The sequence below is a fragment of the Oncorhynchus gorbuscha genome, unplaced genomic scaffold (genome assembly GCF_021184085.1).
Source record: "Oncorhynchus gorbuscha isolate QuinsamMale2020 ecotype Even-year unplaced genomic scaffold, OgorEven_v1.0 Un_scaffold_1264, whole genome shotgun sequence".
NCBI classification, from domain to species: domain Eukaryota; kingdom Metazoa; phylum Chordata; class Actinopteri; order Salmoniformes; family Salmonidae; genus Oncorhynchus; species Oncorhynchus gorbuscha.
Genome location: NW_025746091.1, coordinates 48,810 through 74,471, shown reverse-complemented (window position 1 = coordinate 74,471; position 25,662 = coordinate 48,810). Strand labels below are relative to the sequence as shown.

Here is a 25,662-nt window from a genome sequence, read left to right as displayed (position 1 = left end):
TTCTGTGACTTGACGGTGACCGAACATAATCGTTTGTCGTGCTTTTGCTGTAAAGCCTATCTGAAATTGGACACTGTTTGGATTAACAAGAAGTTTATCTTTATGCCCCAGGACTACCTGACATGATGACTCCTTGCTGTCCCCAGTCCACCTGGCCATGCTGCTGCTCCAGTTTCAACTGACCTGAGCCCTAGGACCATGCCCCAGGACTACCTGACATGATGACTCCTTGCTGTCCCCAGTCCACCTGGCCATGCTGCTGCTCCAGTTTCAACTGACCTGAGCCCTAGGACCATGCCCCAGGACTACCTGACATGATGACTCCTTGCTGTCCCCAGTCCACCTGGCCATGCTGCTGCTCCAGTTTCAACTGACCTGAGCCCTAGGACCATGCCCCAGGACTGAGCCCTTGCTGTCCCCAGTCCACCATGCCTGCTCCAGTTTCACTACCCCTGGACCATGCCCCAGGACACCTGACATGATGACTCCTTGCTGTCCCCAGTCCACCTGGCCATGCTGCTGCTCCAGTTTCAACTGACCTGAGCCCTAGGACCATGCCCCAGGACTACCTGACATGATGACTCCTTGCTGTCCCCAGTCCACCTGGCCATGCTGCTGCTCCAGTTTCAACTGACCTGAGCCCTAGGACCATGCCCCAGGACTACCTGACATGATGACTCCTTGCTGTCCCCAGTCCACCTGGCCATGCTGCTGCTCCAGTTTCAACTGTTCTGCCTTACTATTATTCGACCATGCTGGTCATTTATGAACATTTGAACATCTCGGCCATGTTCTGTTATAATCTCCACCCGGCACAGCCAGAAGAGGACTGGCCACCCCACATAGCCTGTTTCCTCTCTAGGTTTCTTCCTAGGTTTTGGCCTTTCTAGGGAGTTTTTCCTAGCCACCGTGCTTCTACACCTGCATTGCTTGCTGTTTGGGGTTTTAGGCTGGGTTTCTGTACAGCACTTTGAGATATCAGCTGATGTACGAAGGGCTATATAAATAAAGATTTGATTTGATTTAAACAAAACACTATATTTGATATTTATCAAACTTATATTTTTGTCAATGAAATGAATGAATGTATTGTGTACTAATCAAATATATTAAACATGTCGTTAAATGTGTAGTGTAGACCTATTCACTGTGCTCATATTATATGTTAATTATGTCGATTTGAGAGCGTCTGCTAAATGATTTAAATGTAAATGTAAATGAGATGGTTAGATGAATGCATATCTCTCTGTCCGTTCTTCCCTGAAAATGAGATTTTCTTTATCTTTCTTTTGCTACTTTTTGAGAGCGACATGTTCTCTTGCTATCTGTCACATGTTATTGCTCCAAAGATAACGCCCTCATGTGTTCATCCGGAGTCTTTGACCTGCAGCCACTCCCCCAGTTCACTCTCAGCACAACTCTATCTCAATGACTCTGACATCTTCTGGTTCTTCTCTCTCTCTCTAAGACTCTCTCTCTCTCTCTCTCTCTCTGTGTGATTGTGTGGTTGGAGACAGGAGTGCTGGAGTCAGAGCAGATCCCCACCAGCTGAAACCTGTTCCATAATCAAGACCTCTACAAATACTAGTCCTGCCACTTCCACTCTGCCAGATCGTCAACTCTGCTCAGTCAGTTTATGCTTCTAGCTATTTATGATTATTCCAGATCCTGTTACCCTGCTGTGCCTGTATCCCTGCCTGACACTGTTCATCCTCACTGCAGTTTTGCCGCTCTGACTCTGGTCCCAGTCTCCTGTTCCACATCTCACCACCCTGCTACCCTGTTGTGGATTCATCTCACCACCCTGCTACCCTGTTGTGGATTCATCTCACCACCCTGCTACCCTGTTGTGGATTCATCTCACCACCCTGCTACCCTGTTGTGGATTCATCTCACCACCCTGCTACCCTGTTGTGGATTCAGCTCACCATCACTCCCTTGGATTTCCCTCCGGACCTGTCTACCCTGTCTACCCTGTCTGCCCTGTCTGCCCTGTCTACCCTGTCTCAACCCAACCTCAGCCTCCACATCTGGTTTCCTACAACCCACCCGAGTTTCCTCTGGCCTGCACTCTATCTCTCCCTGTTTGTCAATAAATATTTAGGTTTATTCATCCAGTTTCCTGGTCTGAGTCAGCTCTTGGGTTCCCCTGTTCCGCTCCACCTAACACTATCAAGCTAATTGTTCTGAACGAAAGTTGACGTTAAAAAAAGTAGTGTGGACTAGAGCTGTTTTCTCCACCAATCAACGCAGATTTTGCTGATTTTAAGAATTGAATCAGATCTAAATGATTTTGTCACATTGTCATGTATTATATACTAATCAAATGTGTTAATGTTGTTAAATTTGTAGTGTAGACCTCTTCACTGTGCTAATATTATATGTTAATTATGTTCCATTTGTAGTGTAGACCTCTTCATTGTGCTAATATTATATGATAATTATGTCCATTTGTAGTGTAGACCTCTTCACTGTGCTCGTATTATATGCTAATTATGTTCTGACCACCGACTTTAACTCAGAAAACAATTGTCCCGAAGCCAAACCTAGTTGACGAACCCTGTTTTATAGTATTCCATGGCCTTTACTGGCCAACTGCTGTTATGTTTATGATATACTATGGTGTTGTGTCACTAGACTTTGACCAGATATTATTGCATCCAAAGATCAACTGAACCTAGAACATAGATACAGAGACACTTGTCATCAGGAAGGTTCTCTCTCAGCACAACGGAAAATATCTCAATGACTTGACATGTTCTGGTTGTGAATTCAGGCTGCAAGGTAAGACTCTTCCCAGGGATTATTGTAAAGTGTGTAGAGACATTAAATGTCTGGTGTTATTTTAGTATAGTGAATGACAGTAAAACACTCAGATGTAACAGTCCATTTCACCTGGGACAGCTACGTGACAGTTCAATCATACAAAATGGCGCTAACTGGGTGTAGTCAAGTCACATTATAACATATTGTTCATATAGCTAACTGGGTGGAGTCAAGTCACATTATAACATATTGTTCATATAGCTAACTGGGTGGAGTCAAGTCACATTATAACATGTTGTTCATATAGCTAACTGGGTGTAGTCAAGTCACATTATAACATATTGTTCATATAGCTAACTGGGTGGAGTCAAGTCACATTCAATAACATGTTGTTCATATAGCTAACTGGGTGGAGTCAAGTCACATTATAACATGTTGTTCATATAGCTAACTGGGTGTAGTCAAGTCACATTCAATAACATGTTGTTCATATATTCTGTTTAGTTATCATAATTTGTATATTTTTTATGTATAAATTGTATCTCTTTCAGAATATCAGAACATTTGTTGTTTTCTAAATTCCAATGAGCACCTGCTTCCTGTGTAATTTGGTATGAAACCACTGAACATACTTTTCTTAACATTAATATTATGAACTGAATTCAGTAACAGCATCATAATATCATACCTGTTGAACAAAGCAACACACTAGAATGAGAGAAAGTATTAAAAGAGAAAGTGAGACATTATTATTAATATTATTATATATTATATTGTTATTATTAATATTATTATATATTATATTGTTATTATTAATATTATTATATTATTATTGTTATTATTAATATTATTATATATTATATTGTTATTATTAATATTATTATATATTATATTGTTATTATTAATATTATTATATATTATATTGTTATTATTAATATTATTATATTATTATTGTTATTATTAATGTTATTATATATTATATTGTTATTATTAATATTTGTATTATTCATATTATTATTATTATTATTCTATTATTATTGTTATTATTATTAGTTCCACACTGGATAAAAGGTGAAAAACAATCAACATGTTCATGTGATGCATTAAATCACCTGACAGTTTGGATGTGTCACTTAGTAAATGTTTTATTTCTAAGAGATAATGAATAAAATAAAACATATGACCTTCAAGAAATACTGTTTATAACCACTGTGTAATAACCACAACCAACATGCTGGATCTCTGTTTAGTTGTCACTGTGTTAACCACAACCAACATGTTGGATCTCTGTTTAGTTGTCACTGTGTTAACCACAACCAACATGTTGGATCTCTGTTTAGTTGTCACTGTGTTAACCACAACCAACATGCTGGATCTCTGTTTAGTTGTCACTGTGTTAATAACCACAACCAACATGCTGGATCTCTGTTTAGTTGTCACTGTGTTAACCACAACCAACATGTTGGATCTCTGTTTAGTTGTCACTGTGTTAACCACAACCAACATGTTGTATCTCTGTTTAGTTGTCACTGTGTTAATAACCACAACCAACATGCTGGATCTCTGTTTAGTTGTCACTGTGTTAACCACAACCAACATGTTGGATCTCTGTTTAGTTGTCACTGTGTTAACCACAACCAACATGCTGGATCTCTGTTTAGTTGTCACTGTGTTAACCACAACCAACATGCTGGATCTCTGTTTAGTTGTCACTGTGTTAATAACCACAACCAACATGTTGTATCTCTGTTTAGTTGTCACTGTGTTAACCACAACCAACATGCTGGATCTCTGTTTAGTTGTCACTGTGTTAACCACAACCAACATGCTGGATCTCTGTTTAGTTGTCACTGTGTTAACCACAACCAACATGCTGGATCTCTGTTTAGTTGTCACTGTGTTAATAACCACAACCAACATGTTGGATCTCTGTTTAGTTGTCACTGTGTTAACCACAACCAACATGCTGGATCTCTGTTTAGTTGTCACTGTGTTAACCACAACCAACATGCTGGATCTCTGTTTAGTTGTCACTGTGTTAATAACCACAACCAACATGTTGGATCTCTGTTTAGTTGTCACTGTGTTAACCACAACCAACATGCTGGATCTCTGTTTAGTTGTCACTGTGTTAACCACAACCAACATGCTGGATCTCTGTTTAGTTGTCACTGTGTTAACCACAACCAACATGCTGGGTCTCTGTTTAGTTGTCACTGTGTTAACCACAACCAACATGTTGGATCTCTGTTTAGTTGTCACTGTGTTAACCACAACCAACATGTTGTATCTCTGTTTAGTTGTCACTGTGTTAACCACAACCAACATGTTGGATCTCTGTTTAGTTGTCACTGTGTTAACCACAACCAACATGCTGGATCTCTGTTTAGTTGTCACTGTGTTAACCACAACCAACATGTTGGATCTCTGTTTAGTTGTCACTGTGTTAACCACAACCAACATGTTGGATCTCTGTTTAGTTGTCACTGTGTTAATAACCACAACCAACATGCTGGATCTCTGTTTAGTTGTCACTGTGTTAATAACCACAACCAACATGTTGGATCTCTGTTTAGTTGTCACTGTGTTAACCACAACCAACATGCTGGATCTCTGTTTAGTTGTCACTGTGTTAATAACCACAACCAACATGCTGGATCTCTGTTTAGTTGTCACTGTGTTAACCACAACCAACATGTTGGATCTCTGTTTAGTTGTCACTGTGTTAATAACCACAACCAACATGTTGTATCTCTGTTTAGTTGTCACTGTGTTAACCACAACCAACATGCTGGATCTCTGTTTAGTTGTCACTGTGTTAACCACAACCAACATGCTGGATCTCTGTTTAGGGGTCAGTGCTCTAAAATGAGTCTCTCTGGGGAGAGAAAGGAGGGGGGGCCTGCCTCTAAAAGGAGTCTCTCTGAGGAGAGCGAGGAGGGGGGGCCTGCCTCTAAAAGGAGTCTCTCTGGAGAACATGACACCAAAGCTAAGAGGTGAGATGACAATGTTGTTTTAGAATTGATTAAGAGTTTGTTTCTAAAACGGTACATCCACAATTTTTTCACATGTATTATTTTCCCCCAGAAATGATTGCTGATGGCCTTCATGTGTTATTTTCCCCCAGAAATGATTGCTGATGGCCTTCATGTGTCTGTAACATATTGTTTTTCTAGGATTTTCCAGTTTTTTCTGATTGCTTGCTTATCTTATATCATATCTAACCCTAACCACAACCTAACCTAACCACAACCTAACCTAACCTATCCACAACCTAACCACAACCTAACCTAACCACAACCTAACCTAACCACAACCTAACCTAACCACAACCTAACCTAACCTATCCACAACCTAACCACAACCTAACCTAACCACAACCTAACCTAACCTAACCACAACCTAACCACAACCTAACCTAACCACAACCTAACCACAACCACAACCTAACCTAACCTAACCACAACCTAACCACAACCTACCCTAACCACAACCTAACCTAACCACAACCTAACCACAACCTAACCTAACCACAACCTAACCTAACCTATCCACAACCTAACCACAACCTAACCTAACCACAACCTAACCTAACCTAACCACAACCTAACCACAACCTAACCTAACCACAACCTAACCTAACCACAACCTAACCACAACCTAACCACAACCTAACCTAACCACAACCTAACCACAACGTAACCACAACCTAACCTAACCTAACCACAACCTAACCACAACCTAACCTAACCACAACCTAACCACAACCTAACCACAACCTAACCACAACCTAACCTAACCACAACCTAACCACAACGTAACCACAACCTAACCTAACCTAACCACAACCTAACCACAACCTAACCTAACCACAACCTAACCACAACCTAACCACAACCTAACCACAACCTAACCACAACGTAACCACAACCTAACCTAACCTAACCACAACCTAACCACAACCTAACCTAACCACAACCTAACCACAACCTAACCACAACCTAACCTAACCACAACCTAACCACAACCTAACCACAACCTAACCTAACCACAACCTAACCACAACGTAACCACAACCTAACCTAACCTAACCACAACCTAACCACAACCTAACCTAACCAAAACCTAACCACAACCTAACCACAACCTAACCTAACCACAACCTAACCACAACCTAACCACAACACCTGACATCAAAGTAACAAAACATTATACATCTCTTGCAAAAGAAAAACAATTCTTGCAAAACTCTTTAAACACTTAAAACATGTTTTGTTGTTGCTGCAACACAAACCATCATTTGAATAAGAACACAAAGCACCAACTACGCACTGACAGTATAAATGAAAACCACTTGAGACTTTTGCTTTTCCGGTGTGCAGGGCATAATAATCACACATAACACACAGGTATCTGGATGTGTAAAGTATGGCTGTGTATTCTGAACATAACACACAGGTATCTGGATGTGTAAAGTATGGCTGTGTATTCTGAACATAACACACAGGTATCTGGATGTGTAAAGTATGGCTGTGTATTCTGAACATAACACACAGGTATCTGGATGTGTAAAGGCTGTGTATTCTGAACATAACACACAGGTATCTGGATGTGTAAAGTATGGCTGTGTATTCTGAACATAACACACAGGTATCTGGATGTGTAAAGGCTGTTATATTCTGAACATAACACACAGGTATCTGGATGTAAAGTATGGCTGTGTATTCTGAACATAACACACAGGTATCCGGATGTGTAAAGGCTGTGTATTCTGAACATAACACACAGGTATCTGGATGTGTAAAGTATGGCTGTGTATTCTGAACATAACACACAGGTATCTGGATGTGTAAAGGCTGTGTATTCTGAACATAACACACAGGTATCTGGATGTGTAAAGGCTGTGTATTCTGAACATAACACACAGGTATCTGGATGTGTAAAGTATGGCTGTGTATTCTGAACATAACACACAGGTATCTGGATGTGTAAAGTATGGCTGTGTATTCTGAACATAACACACAGGTATCTGGATGTGTAAAGTATGGCTGTGTATTCTGAACATAACACACAGGTATCTGGATGTGTAAAGGCTGTGTATTCTGAACATAACACACAGGTATCTGGATGTGTAAAGTATGGCTGTGTATTCTGAACATGACACACAGGTATCTGGATGTGTAAAGGCTGTGTATTCTGAACATAACACACAGGTATCTGGATGTGTAAAGGCTGTGTATTCTGAACATAACACACAGGTATCTGGATGTGTAAAGTATGGCTGTGTATTCTGAACATAACACACAGGTATCTGGATGTGTAAAGGCTGTGTATTCTGAACATAACACACAGGTATCTGGATGTGTAAAGTATGGCTGTGTATTCTGAACATGACACACAGGTATCTGGATGTGTAAAGGCTGTGTATTCTGAACATAACACACAGGTATCTGGATGTGTAAAGGCTGTGTATTCTGAACATAACACACAGGTATCTGGATGTGTAAAGTATGGCTGTGTATTTTGAACATAACACACAGGTATCTGGATGTGTAAAGGCTGTGTATTCTGAACATAACACACAGGTATCTGGATGTGTAAAGTATGGCTGTGTATTCTGAACATGACACACAGGTATCTGGATGTGTAAAGGCTGTGTATTCTGAACATAACACACAGGTATCTGGATGTGTAAAGGCTGTGTATTCTGAACATAACACACAGGTATCTGGATGTGTAAAGTATGGCTGTGTATTCTGAACATAACACACAGGTATCTGGATGTGTAAAGGCTGTGTATTCTGAACATAACACACAGGTATCTGGATGTGTAAAGTATGGCTGTGTATTCTGAACATAACACACAGGTATCCGGATGTGTAAAGTATGGCTGTGTATTCTGAACATAACACACAGGTATCTGGATGTGTAAAGTATGGCTGTGTATTCTGAACATAACACACAGGTATCTGGATGTGTAAAGTATGGCTGTGTATTCTGAACATAACACACAGGTATCCGGATGTGTAAAGTATGGCTGTGTATTCTGAACATAACACACAGGTATCTGGATGTGTAAAGGCTGTGTATTCTGAACATAACACACAGGTATCTGGATGTGTAAAGTATGGCTGTGTATTCTGAACATAACACACAGGTATCCGGATGTGTAAAGTATGGCTGTGTATTCTGAACATAACACACAGGTATCCGGATGTGTAAAGTATGGCTGTGTATTCTGAACACGACACACAGGTATCTGGATGTGTAAAGTATGGCTGTGTATTCTGAACATAACACACAGGTATCCGGATGTGTAAAGTATGGCTGTGTATTCTGAACATAACACACAGGTATCCGGATGTGTAAAGTATGGCTGTGTATTCTGAACATAACACACAGGTATCCACATGTGTAAAGTATGGCTGTGTATTCTGAACATAACACACAGGTATCTGGATGTGTAAAGTATGGCTGTGTATTCTGAACATAACACACAGGTATCTGGATGTGTAAAGTATGGCTGTGTATTCTGAACATGACACACAGGTATCTGGATGTGTAAAGGCTGTGTATTCTGAACATAACACACAGGTATCTGGATGTGTAAAGTATGGCTGTGTATTCTGAACATAACACACTATCAATACAAATAAGGGGAAAATACTTCTTATTTTCTCTAAATGTTGCAACAAACAACAAAAGCTCAGTAGAACAAAAAAAAGTAATTGTTTTGGGCAACTTCTCTCCTTCTTTGTGGGTCTGGCATAAGACTTCATCCACATCAATTCAAATTCAATCAAATGTATTTATGAAGCCCTTCATACATCAGCTGATGTCTCAAAGTGCTGTACTAAAACCCCTAACAGCAAGCAATGCAGATGTAGAAGCACGGTGGCTAGGAAAAACCCCCTAGAAAGGCCAAAACCTAGGAAGAAACCTAGAGAGGAACCAGGCTATGAGGGGTGGCTCGTCCCCGTACAGAACTGTCTGCGTCCCCGTACAGAACTGTCCTCGTCCCCGTACAGAACTGTCCTCGTCCCCGTACAGAACTGTCCGCCTCCCCGTACAGAACTGTCCTCGTCCCCGTACAGAACTGTCCGCGTCCCCGTACAGAACTGTCCGTGTCCACGTTCGGTGTGGCGCCAAGGATATTGTCCGGTTACGCGCAGAGTGGACTGAGGTGATCTTGGGGAATATGACGGAGTTTGTTAGTGTTGAGACACCGAAGTTTATTGTTCAATTAGCTTTTTTCTTTACGGTGAGGGACAGTGTGAGTGTAGCCAGATCCTTTTCACTCTCTATCCTTGTTTCAATTTGTGTTTCACCGGATTCATCATCGAGACGAGGGACAGACGAACGACCTGCTAGTCGGTACAGCTCGGTAAGCTAGCTAGCTACTCTACCAGCAGCATCCTAGTTACCATAGCTACCACTACATCATCACCGGCTGTCTGCATTTCTTGTAGACCGATGGAGCTCCCCGGTTGTTTCTTCCACCTGTTAAATCCCGGTGAGGCTTCTCCCTCTCTCGTTGTCGGATGCTGTCAACCTCTGTCCGGTTCTCCTCTCTTCACTAGATGAACGGTAACTTTAGTGTTTAACCCATCTGTGTCCAAGGTCCGAACTTTTGAATATTATTTTCAGGGCGCCTCAATAGCAGGTATTGAACCCCGGGTAAATAATCACTAGTCAGAAACTCAACCTCAGTATACATTCATTATAAAAATCATCTTAATATCAGATATTGTGAGTAAACAACCTCGAGAGTGTGTCTTCCAGCCCTATAGGTACCCACGTGGCATCTCCTCATTGGTTTATAGAAGCAGGTACCCACGTGGCATCTCCTCATTGGTTTATGGAAGCAGGTACCCACGTGCCATCTCCTCATTGGTTAATAGAAGCAGGTACCCACGTGGCATCTCCTCATTGGTTTATAGAAGCAGGTACCCACGTGGCATCTCCTCATTGGTTGTAGAAGCAGGTACCCACGTGGCATCTCCTCATTGGTTTATGGAAGCAGGTACTCACGTGCCATCTCCTCATTGGTTTATAGAAGCAGGTACCCACGTGGCATCTCCTCATTGGTTTATAGAAGCAGATACCACGTGCCATCTCCTCATTGGTTTATAGAAGCAGGTACCCACGTGTCATCTCCTCATTGGTTTATGGAAGCAGGTACCCACGTGTCATATCCTCATTGGTTTATAGAAGCAGATACCACATGGCATCTCCTCATTGGTTTATGGAAGCAGGTACCCACGTGCCATCTCCTCATTGGTTTATAGAAGCAGGTACCCACGTGTCATCTCATTTAGCAAAAAAACATAACTTAACATAAACATAACTTCTTCAAACAATAAAAGCTAATTTACGAACATTTCTGAATATGAATATATAGCTTTTTGGAATGAAACTCTTATGTTTCCCCATCTGAACTCAGAGTAGATGAGAGATGTAATGTTTGTCTCTGTTGTGTTGAAGTCCAATCAAGCAGGAGAGACCAGCCTCCCCTGTTCCCAGCTGTGTGTCCATGAAGAGTGACAAGTCTATGAATCTACCTATACTGTTTAGAGAGGGAGACTTTTCTACTGAACAAAGGTAAGAAGAACTCATGGGTCCTGGTCAATGAGTTAAACAACACTGTCTATAGTCATTTCTCCTCCCATTTATTGTTGTTGTTTTCATAATCCATAGGCTAATCCTTTTGTCCATTTGCATAGTCCTAAAACAATATTAAACAAACACAACATTCCCTCCCTGTGTGTGTGTGTGTGTGTGTGTGTGTGTGTGTGTGTGTGTGTGTGTGTGTGTGTGTGTGTGTGTGTGTGTGTGTGTGTGTGTGTGTGTGTGTGTGTGTGTGTGTGTGTGTGTGTGTGTGTGTGTGTGTGTGTGTGTGTGTGTGTGTGTGTGTGTGTGTGTGTGTGTGTAGTCCCTGGTTGAGGAGATGTAATCTCATGTTTTGTCCACAGAAACCAACAGGAGAGATCAGAGTCAGAGATTCTCAGTGGTCAGTCTTCCCAGAGTCATCAAACAGACCTGGCCTCCATATTCAGTGTATGTGGTCCTGTTATGTACATTTGTTTATGTTTACCTCAAGTAAAGTTGATCTGTCAATCATTCATGAATGTGTTAATGAGAAGCATTTAGTCTCTTGCTTAACTCATTTAATTGATTTATTTCAGTTGCTTGAAGAGAAAATTATGACATTTGTGAAGAAAGAGCTGAAGATGTTCAAGAGGATTCTTAGTCCAGAACTCCCAGAAGGCTTTGAGAGTAAGAAGCAGGACAAGGAAATGGTGGACCCTGAAGATGAGAAGCAGGAGAGCAGTGCCAGAGAGGGGGCTCTGAAGATCACACTGCACATCCTGAGGAAAATGAACCAGAAGGAGCTTGCTGACACACTGGAGAAATGTAAGAGCTGTCTGTCTCATGTTGAATGATGTTTTATAACATTTAAAAGTTGTAGCTAAAGTACAGCTAAAGTAGCTGTGTAACTCAATGATATTGTAGCAGCCTTAACACAACACCTGGTGACCTCATCAAGTAGCAGCAGGGATGTGTTGTGGTGATTCATTTAGAGAGAGAGAGAACATTAATAATACCATCAATAATACCAATAATAATATAATCAGTCACACCAGTCTGTAATGCATTATCAAAACATTTACACCTTTATACAGTCAGTTTAGAGAATAAATTATTGTAATTTAAAACTTTATAAGCCCTACAATAATGTAAAACATGAATATTAAAATATGCTGTGTTATTTCTAGATTCAGATGAGCTCGCTGTGATTTGCCAACGTGAACTCAAATCTAATCTAAAGAAGAAGTTTCAATGTGTATTTGAGGGGATCGCTAAACAAGGAAACCCAACACTTCTCAATAAGATCTACACAGAGCTCTACATCACAGAGGGTGGAACAGGAGAGGTCAATAATGAACATGAGCTGAGACAGATTGAGACAACAACCAGGAAACAAGCAAGACCAGAGACTGCAATCAAATGTAACGACATCTTCAAACCCTTAACTGGACAAGACAAACCTATCAGAACTGTGCTGACAAAGGGAGTCGCTGGCATTGGAAAAACAGTCTCTGTGCAGAAGTTCATTCTGGACTGGGCTGAAGGAAAAGCAAATCAGGATGTCCAATTTGTATTTTCATTCCCTTTTCGGGAGCTGAATTTGATGAAAGAGGACAAACACACTTTCATTAAACTTCTCAATCATTTCTCAATGGAAACCAAACTATCAAGAATCTCCAACTACGACAAGTACAAAGTTCTGTTCATCTTTGATGGTCTGGATGAGTGCCGACTGCCCCTAGACTTCCAGAAGAACAAGATCTGTTGGGACGTCACAGAGTCAACCTCAGTGGATGTTCTGCTGACAAATCTCATCAGGGGAAATCTGCTTCCCTCTGCTCTCCTCTGGATAACTACCCGACCTGCAGCAGCCAATAAGATCCCTTCATGGTGTGTTGACCAGGTGACAGATGTACTAGGGAGGAGTACTTCAGGAAGAGATTCAGTGATGAGGACCTGGCCAGCAGAATCATCTCACACATAAAGACATCAAGGAGCCTCCACATCATGTGCCACATTCCAGTCTTCTGTTGGATTTCTGCAACAGTCCTTGAACACATGTTGAAACATAAGAGAGAAGAGATGCCCAAGACTCTGACTGAGATGTACACACACCTTGTGGAGTTTCATACCAAACAGAAGAACGAAAAGTATCTTGGGAAAGAAGAGACAGGTCCACACTGGAATAAAGAGAGCATTCTGTCACTGGGAAAACTGGCTTTCCAACAGCTTGTGAAGGGCAATCTGATTTTCTATGAAGAAGACCTGAAAGAGGCTGGCATTGATGTCAATGAAGCCTCAGTGTACTCAGGATTGTGCACACAGCTCTTTAAAGAGGAATGTGGGCTGTACCAGGACAAGGTGTACTGCTTTGTTCATCTGAGCATTCAGGAGTTTCTGGCTGCTGTATATGTGTTCCTCTCATTCATCAACAACAATGAGAATCTAATTGACAACCTGCAAACAAAAGACAATACTGAAGTTACTGTCTACAAGAGTGCTGTGGATAAAGCCTTACAAAGTGAGACAGGAAACCTGGACCTTTTCCTCCGCTTCCTTCTGGGCCTCTCACTGGAGTCCAATCAGAAGCACTTACGAGGTCTACTGACAAAGACAAGAAGCAGCTCACAGAGCCATGAAGAAACAGTCAACTACATCAAGAAGAAGATCAGGGAGAATCCCTCTCCAGAGAGGAGCATCAATCTGTTCCACTGTCTGAATGAACTGAATGACCATTCTCTAGTGGAGGAGATCCAAAGCTTCCTGAGATCAGGAAGTCTCTCAAAACCCAACCTGTCACCTGCACAGTGGTCAGCTCTGGTCTTTGTGTTGCTGACTTCAGAAAAGGAGCTGGATGTGTTTGACCTGAAGAAATACTCCAGATCAGAGGAAGGTCTTCTGAGGCTGCTGCCAGTGGTCAAAGCCTCCAGAGCTGTTCTGTGAGTAAATAAAATGACATATAAGAACTAATCATCAGGAAGAAAGATTCAGTTTAGAGAAAAATATGTATTATAATATGTATATAATATTATATTGAATAACATACTGAATCAATGCTTTTATGTTCACATTAGTATAACAATATGACCATACAATTCTAGGAGACGGAAGATGAATCTATATGTTGTTTGAGAGAATCAACCAAATGCATCTGCAATTGTCCCTCTACACTACTTGTGTTAATTTAACAGTGTGTTTGTGAAGTCATGATGATCTCTTTGTCAGGCTGTCAGGATGTGGAGTCACAGAGGAAGGCTGTGCTTCTCTGGTCTCAGCTCTGAGGTCAAACCCCTCACACCTGAGAGAGCTGGATCTGAGTAACAATGACCTGAAGGATTCAGGAGTGAAGCTGCTCTCTGCTGGACTGGGGAATCCCCACTGTAAACTGGAGACTCTGAGGTCAGTATTCCTGTAGTTGGTCAACAAGTGATAACTGTTCACCAGATCCACATGTGTTTTCCAGGCAAACAGAGTCCACACCATATGTGTTTGGACAGTGGACACACTGAACACACACACACACACACACACACACACACACACACACACACACACACACACACACACACACACACACACACACACACACACACACACACACACACACACACACACACACACACACACACACACACACACACACACACACACACACACACACACACACCGGAAACACACACATTGGACAAACACGCACACACACACACACACACACTGCATACACAAACTGGACACACACACACACACACACACACACACTGGATACACACTGAATACACACACTGGAAACACACACTGGACACACACACTGGACACACACACACACACTGGACACATTGGACAGACACAAACAAACAATTGACACGCACACACAGACTGAACAAACGCACACACACCCACACACACAACCACAGACATTGGATACCCACACATACTGGACACACACATACTGGACACACAACAACAGACACACACTGGATCAGGGTTAATTTAGTTGTGTTTAGATACATGTTATCTACTTACTTAGAAAGACTCTTTCTCCAGTCATCATCCAACATTCAGTTACTTTTGGGCAAAACATAACCCAAAACAAAACCAAAACAAACTGCAAATGCAACCAAGGCGTTTGGGACCAAATACTAATCTTTTGACTACTTTAATACACTATAAGTGAATTAGTCAGAATACTTAAAAAATATTTAAAAGGGGGACTATGTAGATATATAAAGTGGGAGAATAAACCAAACAATTTTACGATTTAGAATTCCTCACAATCAAATGTCGTCCACATTATCTACCATGGGAATTTTCTTCGATTATAATCACAGCCGTATATATTTCCCCCAAGCAGACACACGATGGCCCTGAACAAACTTTATTTGACTCTATGTAAACTGGAAACCACATATCCTGAGGCTGAATTCATTGTAGCTGGGGATTTTAACAAGGCTAATCTGAAAACAAGACTCCCTAAATTGTATCAGCATATCGATTGCGCAACCAGGGCTGGTAAAACCCTAGATCATTGCTATTCTAACTTCCGCGACGCATATAAGGCCCTCCCCCGCCCTCCTTTCGGAAAAGCTGACCACGACTCCATTTTGTTGCTCCCTGCCTACAGACAGAAACTAAAACAGGAAGCTCCCGCGCTCAGGTCTGTTCAACGCTGGTCCGACCAATCTGATTCCACGCTTCAAGACTGCTTTGATCAAGTGGATTGGGATATGTTCGGCATTGCGTCAAACGACAACATTGATGAATACGCTGATTCGATGAGCGAGTTCATTAGAAAGTGCGTTGATGATGTCGTTCCCATAGCAACGATTAAAACTTTCCCAAACCAGAAACCGTGGATTGATGGCAGCATTTGTGTGAAACTGAAAGCGCAAACCACTGCTTTTAACCAGAGCAAGGTGACCGGAAACATGACCGAATATAAACAGTGTAGCTATTCCCTCCGTAAGGCTATCAAACAAGCTAAGCGTCAGTACAGAGACAAAGTAGATTCACAATTCAACGGCTCAGACACAAGAGGCATGTGGCAGGGTCTACAGTCAATCACGGACTACAAGATGAAATCCAGCCCAGTCAAGGACCAGGATGTCTCGCTCCCAGGCAGACCAAATAACTTTTTTGCCCGCATTGAGGACAATACAGTGCCACTGACAAGACCCGCTACCAAAACCTGCGGACTCTCCTTCACTGCAGCCAACGTGAGGAAAATATTTAAACGTGTTAACCCTCGCAAGGTTGCAGGCCCAGACGGCATCCCCAGTCGCGCCCTCAGAGCATGCGCAGACCAGCTGGATGGTGTGTTTACGGACATATTCAATCAATCCTTATCCCAGTCTGCTGTTTCCACATGCTTCAAGAGGGCCACCATTGTCCCTGTTCCCAAGAAAGCTAAGTTAACTGAGCTAAATGACTACCACCCCGTAGCACTCACATCCGTCATCATAAAGTGCTTTGAGAGACTAGTCAAGGACCATATCATCTCCACCCTACCTGACACCCTAGACCCACTCCAATTTTCTTACCGCCCAAATAGGTCCACAGTCGATGCAATCTCAACCACACTGCACACTGCCCTAACCCATCTGGACAAGAGGATGTGTGAGAATGCTGTTTATCGACTACAGCTCGACATTTAACACCATAGTACCCTCCAAACTCATCATCAAGCTCGAGACCCTGGGTCTCGACCCCGCCCTTAGCAACTGGGTACTGGACTTCCTGACAGGCCGCCCCCAGGTGGTGAGGGTAGGTAACATCTCCACCCCGCTGATCCTAAACACTTGGGCCCCACAAGTGATTGTTCACCAATGACTGCGTGGCCATGCACGCCTCCAACTCAATCATCAAGTTTGCGGACGACACTACAGTGGTAGAATTGATTACCAAAAAATGACGAGACGGCCTACAGGGAGGAGGTGAGGGCTCTCGGAGTGTGGTGTCAGGAAAATAACCTCACACTCAATGTCAACAAAACAAAGGAGATGATTGTGGACTTCAGGAAACAGCAGAGGAAGCACCCCCCTATCCACATCGATGGGACAGTAGTGGAGAGGCGAGTAAGTGTTAAGTTCCTCGGCGTTCACATCAAGGACAAACTGAATTGGTCCACCCGCACAGACAGCGTCGTGAAGAAGGCGCAGCAGCGCCTCTTCAACCTCAGGAGGCTGAAGAAATTTGGCTTGTTACCAAAAACACTCAAACTTCTACAGATGCACAATCGAAAGCATCCTGTCGGGCTGTATCACCGCCTGGTACGGCAACTGCTCTGCCCACAACCGTAAGGCTCTCCAGAGGGTAGTGAGGTCTGCACAATGCATCACCGGGTGCAAACTACCTGCTCTCCAGGACACCTACACCACCCGATGTCACAGGAAGGGCCATAAAGATCATCAAGGACAACAACCACCCGAGCCACTGCCTGTTCCCCCCGCTATCATCCAGAAGGCGAGGTCAGTACAGGTACATCAAAGCTTGGACCGAGAGACTGAGAAACAGCTTTTATCTGAAGGCCATCAGACTGGTAAACAGCCACCACTAACATTGAGTGGCTGCTGCCAACACACTGACTCAACTCCAGCTACTTTAATAATGGGAATTGATGGGAATTGATGTAAAATATATCACTAGCCACTTTAAACAATGCTTCCTAATATAATGTTTACATACCCTACATTATTAATCTCATACGTATATGTATATAGTGTACTCTATATCATCTACTGCATCTTTATGTAATACATGTATCACTAGCCACTTTAACTATGCCACTTTGTTTACATACTCATCTCATATGTATATACTCTACTGGATACCATCTACTGTATCTTGCCTATGCCGCTCTGTACCATCACTCATTCATATATCTTTATGTACATATTCTTTATCCCCTTACACTTGTGTCTATAAGGTAGTAGTTTTGGAATTGTTAGCTAGATTACTCGTTGGTTATTACTGCATTGTCGGAACTAGAAGCACAAGCATTTCGCTACACTCGCATTAACATCTGCTAACCATGTGTATGTAACAAATAATATTTGATTTGATTTGATTTAACACACACACAGGAGACACACACAGACACAGGAGACACACACACACACACACAGGAGACACACACAGACACAGGAGACACACAAACACACTGGAGATACACACACACACACAGTCAGCATATATATATGACAAATACATTAGATTTTATTTTTTTACGTTCACTCATTTCCAAACAGTCTAAATGGTGTTATATTAAAATACCCTCAAATAAAAGGTGACATTATAAACTGTCACCTCATATGAAACATTTGATCTGAAATCCAAAATGTTGGAGTGTAGAGATACATTTAAAATACAATCTAAATCTGATTCCCCACTGTCTAAATATATATGATGTGGACTGTATACTCAATACAATCTAAATCTGATACCTCACTGTCTAAATAGATATGGTGTGGACTGTATACTCAATACAATCTAAATCTGATACCTCACTGTCTAAATAGATATGGTGTGGACTGTATACTCAATACAATCTAAATCTGATACCTCACTGTCTAAATAGATATGGTGTGGACTGTATACTCAATACAATCTAAATCTGATTCCCCACTGTCTAAATATATATGATGTGGACTGTATACTCAATACAATCTAAATCTGATACCTCACTGTCTAAATAGATATGATGTGGACTGTATACTCAATACAATCTAAATCTGATACCTCACTGTCTAAATAGATATGGTGTGGACTGTATACTCAATACAATCTAAATCTGATACCTCACTGTCTAAATAGATATGGTGTGGACTGTATACTCAATACAATCTAAATCTGATACCTCACTGTCTAAATAGATATGGTGTGGACTGTATACTCAATACAATCTAAATCTGATACCTCACTGTCTAAATAGATATGGTGTGGACTGTATACTCAATACAATCTAAATCTGATACCTCACTGTCTAAATAGATATGATGTGGACTGTATACTCAATACAATCTAAATCTGATACCTCACTGTCTAAATAGATATGGTGTGGACTGTATACTCAATACAATCTAAATCTGATACCTCACTGTCTAAATAGATATGGTGTGGACTGTATACTCAATACAATCTAAATCTGATACCTCACTGTCTAAATAGATATGGTGTGGACTGTATACTCACTGTCTGTCTTTTGACTGATACTGCTTTTTAAACTGGCCTGGTCAGTCTACTATACATTACTTAAATGTGTACTATACATTATACTATACATTATACTATACATTATACTATACATTATACTATACATTATACTATACATTATACTATACATTATACTATACATTATACTATACATTATACTATACATTATACTATACATTATACTATACATTATACTATACATTATACTATACATTATACTATACATTATACTATACATTATACTATACATTATACTATACATTATACTATACATTATACTATACATTATACTATACATTATACTATACATTATACTATACATTATACTATACATTATACTATACATTATACTATACATTATACTATACATTATACTATACATTATACTATACATTATACTATACATTATACTATACATTATACTATACATTATACTATACATTATACTATACATTATACTATACATTATACTATACATTATACTATACATTATACTATACATTATACTATACATTATACTATACATTATACTATACATTATACTATACATTATACTATACATTATACTATACATTATACTATACATTATACTATACATTATACTATACATTATACTATACATTATACTATACATTATACTATACATTATACTATACAGGAAATATTATGATCATTTATAATAATGAACCATTAATTTACGAATAGATGTGGAAGGTTTCAGGACACTGATATATCTGAATATGTTTTAAAAAAATACTGCCACTATTTTCACCACCAAAGAATAGCAGTGTGATTTTAATATGATTTGACTCTTTGCAGGCTGTCAGGCTGTCTAGTCACAGAGGAAGGCTGTACTTTTCTCGCCTCAGCTCTGGAGTCAAACCCCTCACACCTGAGAGAGCTGGATCTGAGTAACAATGACCTGAAGGATTCAGGAGTGAAGCTGATCTCTGCTGGACTGGAGGATCCCCACTGTAAACTGGAGACTCTGAGGTCAGTATTATCAGATATGAAAGCACTTTATGTATGTAGTTCTCCCATTTGAAGAAGTCTTAATTATTTGGACAAATTAACTGATATTGTATAAAAGTATTCATAAATGTAGTATTTGGTCCCATATTCCATGTCTGCAGTGATTACATCAAGCTTGTAATTCTACAAACTTGTTGAAAGCATTTGCAGGTTGTTTTAGATTATGTTTTTCCTGGTAGAAACTGAACAATTTGAAAATATATACTGCCACTATTTTCACACCAAAGAATATCAGTGTGATTGTAATATGATTTGACTCTTTGCAGGCTGTCAGGTTGTCTAGTCACAGAGGAAGGCTGTGCTTCTCTGGTCTCAGCTCTGAGGTCAAACCCCTCACACCTGAGAGAGCTGGATCTGAGTAACAATCACCCAGGAGACTCAGGAGTCAGACTGCTCTCTGCTGGACTGGAGGATCCACACTGCAGACTGGAGAAACTCAAGTATGTAGAGGGTTTATGTCAATGTTCATATCAGACATGTTCGTCTTATCAGGATAGTTAAGACAAACATTCTGACCACCACTTGGACAAAGTTATATGCTGTGTGTGTGTGTGTGTGTGTGTGTGTGTGTGTGTGTGTGTGTGTGTGTGTGTGTGTGTGTGTGTGTGTGTGTGTGTGTGTGTGTGTGTGTGTGTGTGTGTGTGTGTGTGTGTGTGTGTGTGTGTGTATCACTCAATGACTGTCTGTTCTTCTGCTTACCGCTACAGTGTGGAACATGGTGGAGAGAACAGAATGAAACCTGGGCTTAGAAAATGTGAGTGTTGACTGCTGTGAAGAATATGACTAAGAATAAGTCTTAATTCAAGTTAAGTCAAGTCAAAGACCACCATCATTACTGACTTGGTCATGTGTGTGTGTGTGTGTGTGTGTGTGTGTGTGTGTGTGTGTGTGTGTGTGTGTGTGTGTGTGTGTGTGTGTGTGTGTGTGTGTGTGTGTGTGTGTGTGTGTGTGTGTGTGTGTGTGTGTGTGTGTGTGTGTGTGTGTGTGTGTGTGATTAAAGGGAATTTGTGTGTTTTATATTACCATACAGTATAACATATGATCATTTAACAAGTCTCAAGTTACCTTAACTTCTCCTTTTGATACCTAGAAACATCTGCATTAAATTAATTAGTGAAAAGTGAGTTAACATTCTAATGTGAATGATGATGATTTCTAATATTGTGTCTGGTTTCATCCATCAGATGTCTGTGATCTCACACTGGACATAAACACAGTAAACAGACTCCTCTTTCTGTCTGAGGAGAACAGAAAGGTGACATGTAGGACAGAGGAGCAGCCATATCCTCATCACCCAGAGAGATTTGAGGACTGTAGACAGGTGCTGTGTAGAGAGGGTCTGACTGGGCGCTGTTACTGGGAGGTAGAGTGGAGTGGAGGGGCTGTTATAGGAGTGACATATAAAGGAATCAACAGAAGAGGAAGGGGTAGGGACTGTTGGCTTGGATACAATGACAAGTCCTGGAGTCTGTTCTGCTCTGACAACAGTTACTCTGCCTGTCACAATAATATTACCACTACCATAGACGTCCCCTCCTCCAGCTCCCACAGAGTAGGAGTGTATCTGGACTGGCCAGCCGGCACTCTGTCCTTCTATAGAGCCTCCTCTGACACACTGACCCACCTGATCACATTCACCTCCACATTCACTGAGCCCCTCTATCCAGGGTTTAGGGTTTGGGGTGATGGTGACTCAGCGTCCCTGTAAATAATAACCTGACACAAACACACACACACACACACACACACACACACACACACACACTGGTCACACACACACACACACACACACACACACACACACACACACACACACACACACACACACACACACACACACACACACACACACACACACACACACACACACACACACACACACACACACACACACACACACACACACACACACACACACACACACACTGACCACAACACACACACACTGACACACACACACTGGACTCACACACACAAACAAACTGACACACACACACTGGAAACACAGACTGGACACACACACTGGACACAAACACACACACACACAGTGGACACAAAAACACACACACCCTGGACACACCTCACACACTGGACACACCTCACACACACATATATATCCATTCACTCACACATATATATCCATTCACTCACACACTGGACACATCTTCCTATAATTGTTGACCTTCATGTTTATAAGACGATAACAATATCCCAGTTCTATCTACCTGTTAAATCAGTTTCTGGATCACAGGTTCTAGAACATCTTCTATCCCAGTTCTATCTGTCTGTTAAATCATCAACCTAAACTGTTTCCATCAGACTATTAGAACATGACTGAACCTTTTGGTTCCTTTTCTGCTCTTTTACCACTTTGCATTTTTTATGATATATTTTACTGTTTGTACCACAGGAGGTTGGTGGGACCTTAATTGGGGAGGACAGGCTTGTAATGGCTGGAGGGGAATAAGTGGAATGGTATCAAATACGTGGTTTCCATGTGTTCCATTTCATTCACTCTGTTCCAGACATTATTATGAGCCGTCCTCCCCTCAGCAGCCTCCTCTGGTATGTACTGTCCTATATGTGAGAGATCCAACAAGGAATTACAATGTATGTATTACTTTTAATACCTGCAAATTGCAAATAAACTGCTAGAACTCCTTATGAATGTCTGCAGCCGACTAGGCTGTTGGCGTCTGACAAGAGGTGAAAATATTACAGGAATATTCTGCAAATGTTGATGAAGACGTCACTCAATCCACCCAAAACAACATGCAGTCTTTCCACAAGACTCCCATGAAGTTATATTGTGACGTTATGAGTTGACGTTAAAGTAACATTCTCAGAACATACTGCACTTGTTTTATAGGGCGGCAGGGTAGCCTAGTGGTTAGTTTGCGAGTTCAAACCCCCGAGCTGACAAGGTACAAATCTGTCGTTCTGCCCCTGAACAGGCAGTTAACCCACTGTTCCTAGGCCGTCATTGAAAATAAGAATGTGTTCTTAACTGACTTGCCTGGTTAAATAAAGGTAAAAAAAAAAATATATATATATATATACTGTTTAAGATTTAAACTCTTACAAAAAAACAGTTAAAATACCAATGTGATCATTTTGTGTGTTTTTTATGTTGAATAACAAATTGTACAATTATATATATATGCTCCATAGTTGTACAAGTATACAAGGATATATTGTACTTTTCATCATAAAACATCCTTGAAACAAGAAAAGGCTTGTTAATTGTGAAAACAATTTTGTTTTTCCATTGCCTCTGCCAGTCGCAGGTTGACCTTTGTCATGAATCTTGATCTTTGTGATTTCCTCCAGACATTAAAACTTCTTTGGGCTGAAATCTAACTAACGGGATGATAGCATAGCCACATCAATTTACAGAAATACTCATCATAAATGTTGATGAAAATGCGTTACACATAGAATTAAAGATACACTTGTTCTTAGTGCAACCGCTGTGTCAGATTTCAAAAAACCTTTACGGAAAAAGCAAACCATGCAATAATCTGAGAACGGCGCTCAGAAAAAAAAAATGTTGGAGTCAACAGAATTCAGAAACAACATTATAAAAATTCCCTTACCTTTGATGATCTTCATCAGAATACACTCCCAGGAATCCTAATTACACAATAAATGTTGGATTTGTTCGATAATGTCCATTATTTATGTCCAAATAGCTACCTTTGTTAGGGCGTTTAGTACACATCCAAACGCTTGTACAGGTCCAGCCGAACGTCGGACGAAAAAAAAAAAAAAAGTTTATATTACAGGTCGTAGAAACATTTCAAACTAGGTATAGAATCAATCTTTAGGATGTTTTTATCATAAATCTTCAATAACGTTCCAACCCGGAGAATTCCATTGTCTGTAGAAAAGCCATGGAACGCAGGTCGCTATCATGTGAAATGCGTATGACCAGGACCTGGCTCTCTGCCAGACCACTGACTCAAAGAGCTCTTATCCGGCCCCACATCACAGTAGAAGCCTCATTCAAATTTCTAAAGATGGTTGACATCTAGTGGAGGCCTTAGGAAATGCAACTTCACCCATATCCCACTGTGCATTCGATAGGGCTGAGTTTTCTCAGGTTGCCTGCCATATGAGTTCTGTTATACTCTCACATCATTCAAACAGTTTTAGAAACTTCAAAGCTTACTATGCTTATATACATATACATATATTTGCAACTGGGACTGAGGAGCAGGCCGTTTTCATCCAAGCTACTCAATACTGCCCCGAGCTATAAGAAGTTAAGTCAGCTGCAAAGTAAAAATTGTCTGTAGGATTAAAATCAGATTTTATTACTGATAAAATCATTTATAAAGGTTTAAGATAAATTATTAAATAATTCTATCCAGAGACTTAACCATTATTAGAGGTCATGTAGCATAGATAAGGAGTAATTAAAAATAATAAACATATGTCCAACTAGGTTGGACTGGGGAAGAGAGGAATGTATGTGTGTGCCGAAAAAAAATAAAGAGAATCCTTAACCCATGTTTGAACTCAGCTATAACTCTGGGGAGATAAGACAGGGAGTACTTTATCTGGGGGGGACAGGAACTATCAGCTGAGTGGTAATAAACTGTGGTGAGAATTCAGGAGAAGAAGATAGTGTCCTAATGTTAGTGTGCATGTGTAGCTAAAGAAGAATGTATAAAAGGAACATCTTTGTATATGCACTGGAGCGCTGTGAATAAACATTTTGACTATCATAGCTGGGCCTCTGTCTGTTTCATTCAGCCAGTATCTTAAATTCTGGGTTGCAGACTGGGTAGTTTTATTGAATTGGTTCATGAACATTGAGAACATAATTCTCATGATAAGTGTCTCTCTCCATCATTTCATATTCTTCTGTTGTTGTCTCTGTGTCTTGTCTGGTGTCTCTCTCCATCATATCCTATTCTGTTGTTGTCTCTGTGTCTTGTCTGCTGTCTCTCTCCATCATTTCATATTCTTCTGTTGCTGTCTCTGTGTCTTGTCTGGTGTCTCTCTCCATCATTTTCTATTCTTCTGTTGCTGTCTCTGTGTCTTGTCTGGTGTCATTTGACA

At 40.8% G+C, this 25,662-nt stretch overlaps 1 protein-coding gene across 1 annotated transcript in view; it reads left to right on the top strand.

Moving 5' to 3' along the window:
- The first annotated feature begins 5,607 nt into the window (after nucleotides 1-5,607).
- LOC124022018 (NLR family CARD domain-containing protein 3-like) overlaps nucleotides 5,608-25,662 on the top strand; it is a 64,264-nt gene continuing 44,209 nt past the window's right edge. The window contains 1 exon segment of the mRNA XM_046337073.1: nucleotides 5,608-5,762. Within this exon segment, the coding sequence (XP_046193029.1) occupies nucleotides 5,635-5,762 (128 nt within the window). The 5' untranslated portion in view covers nucleotides 5,608-5,634.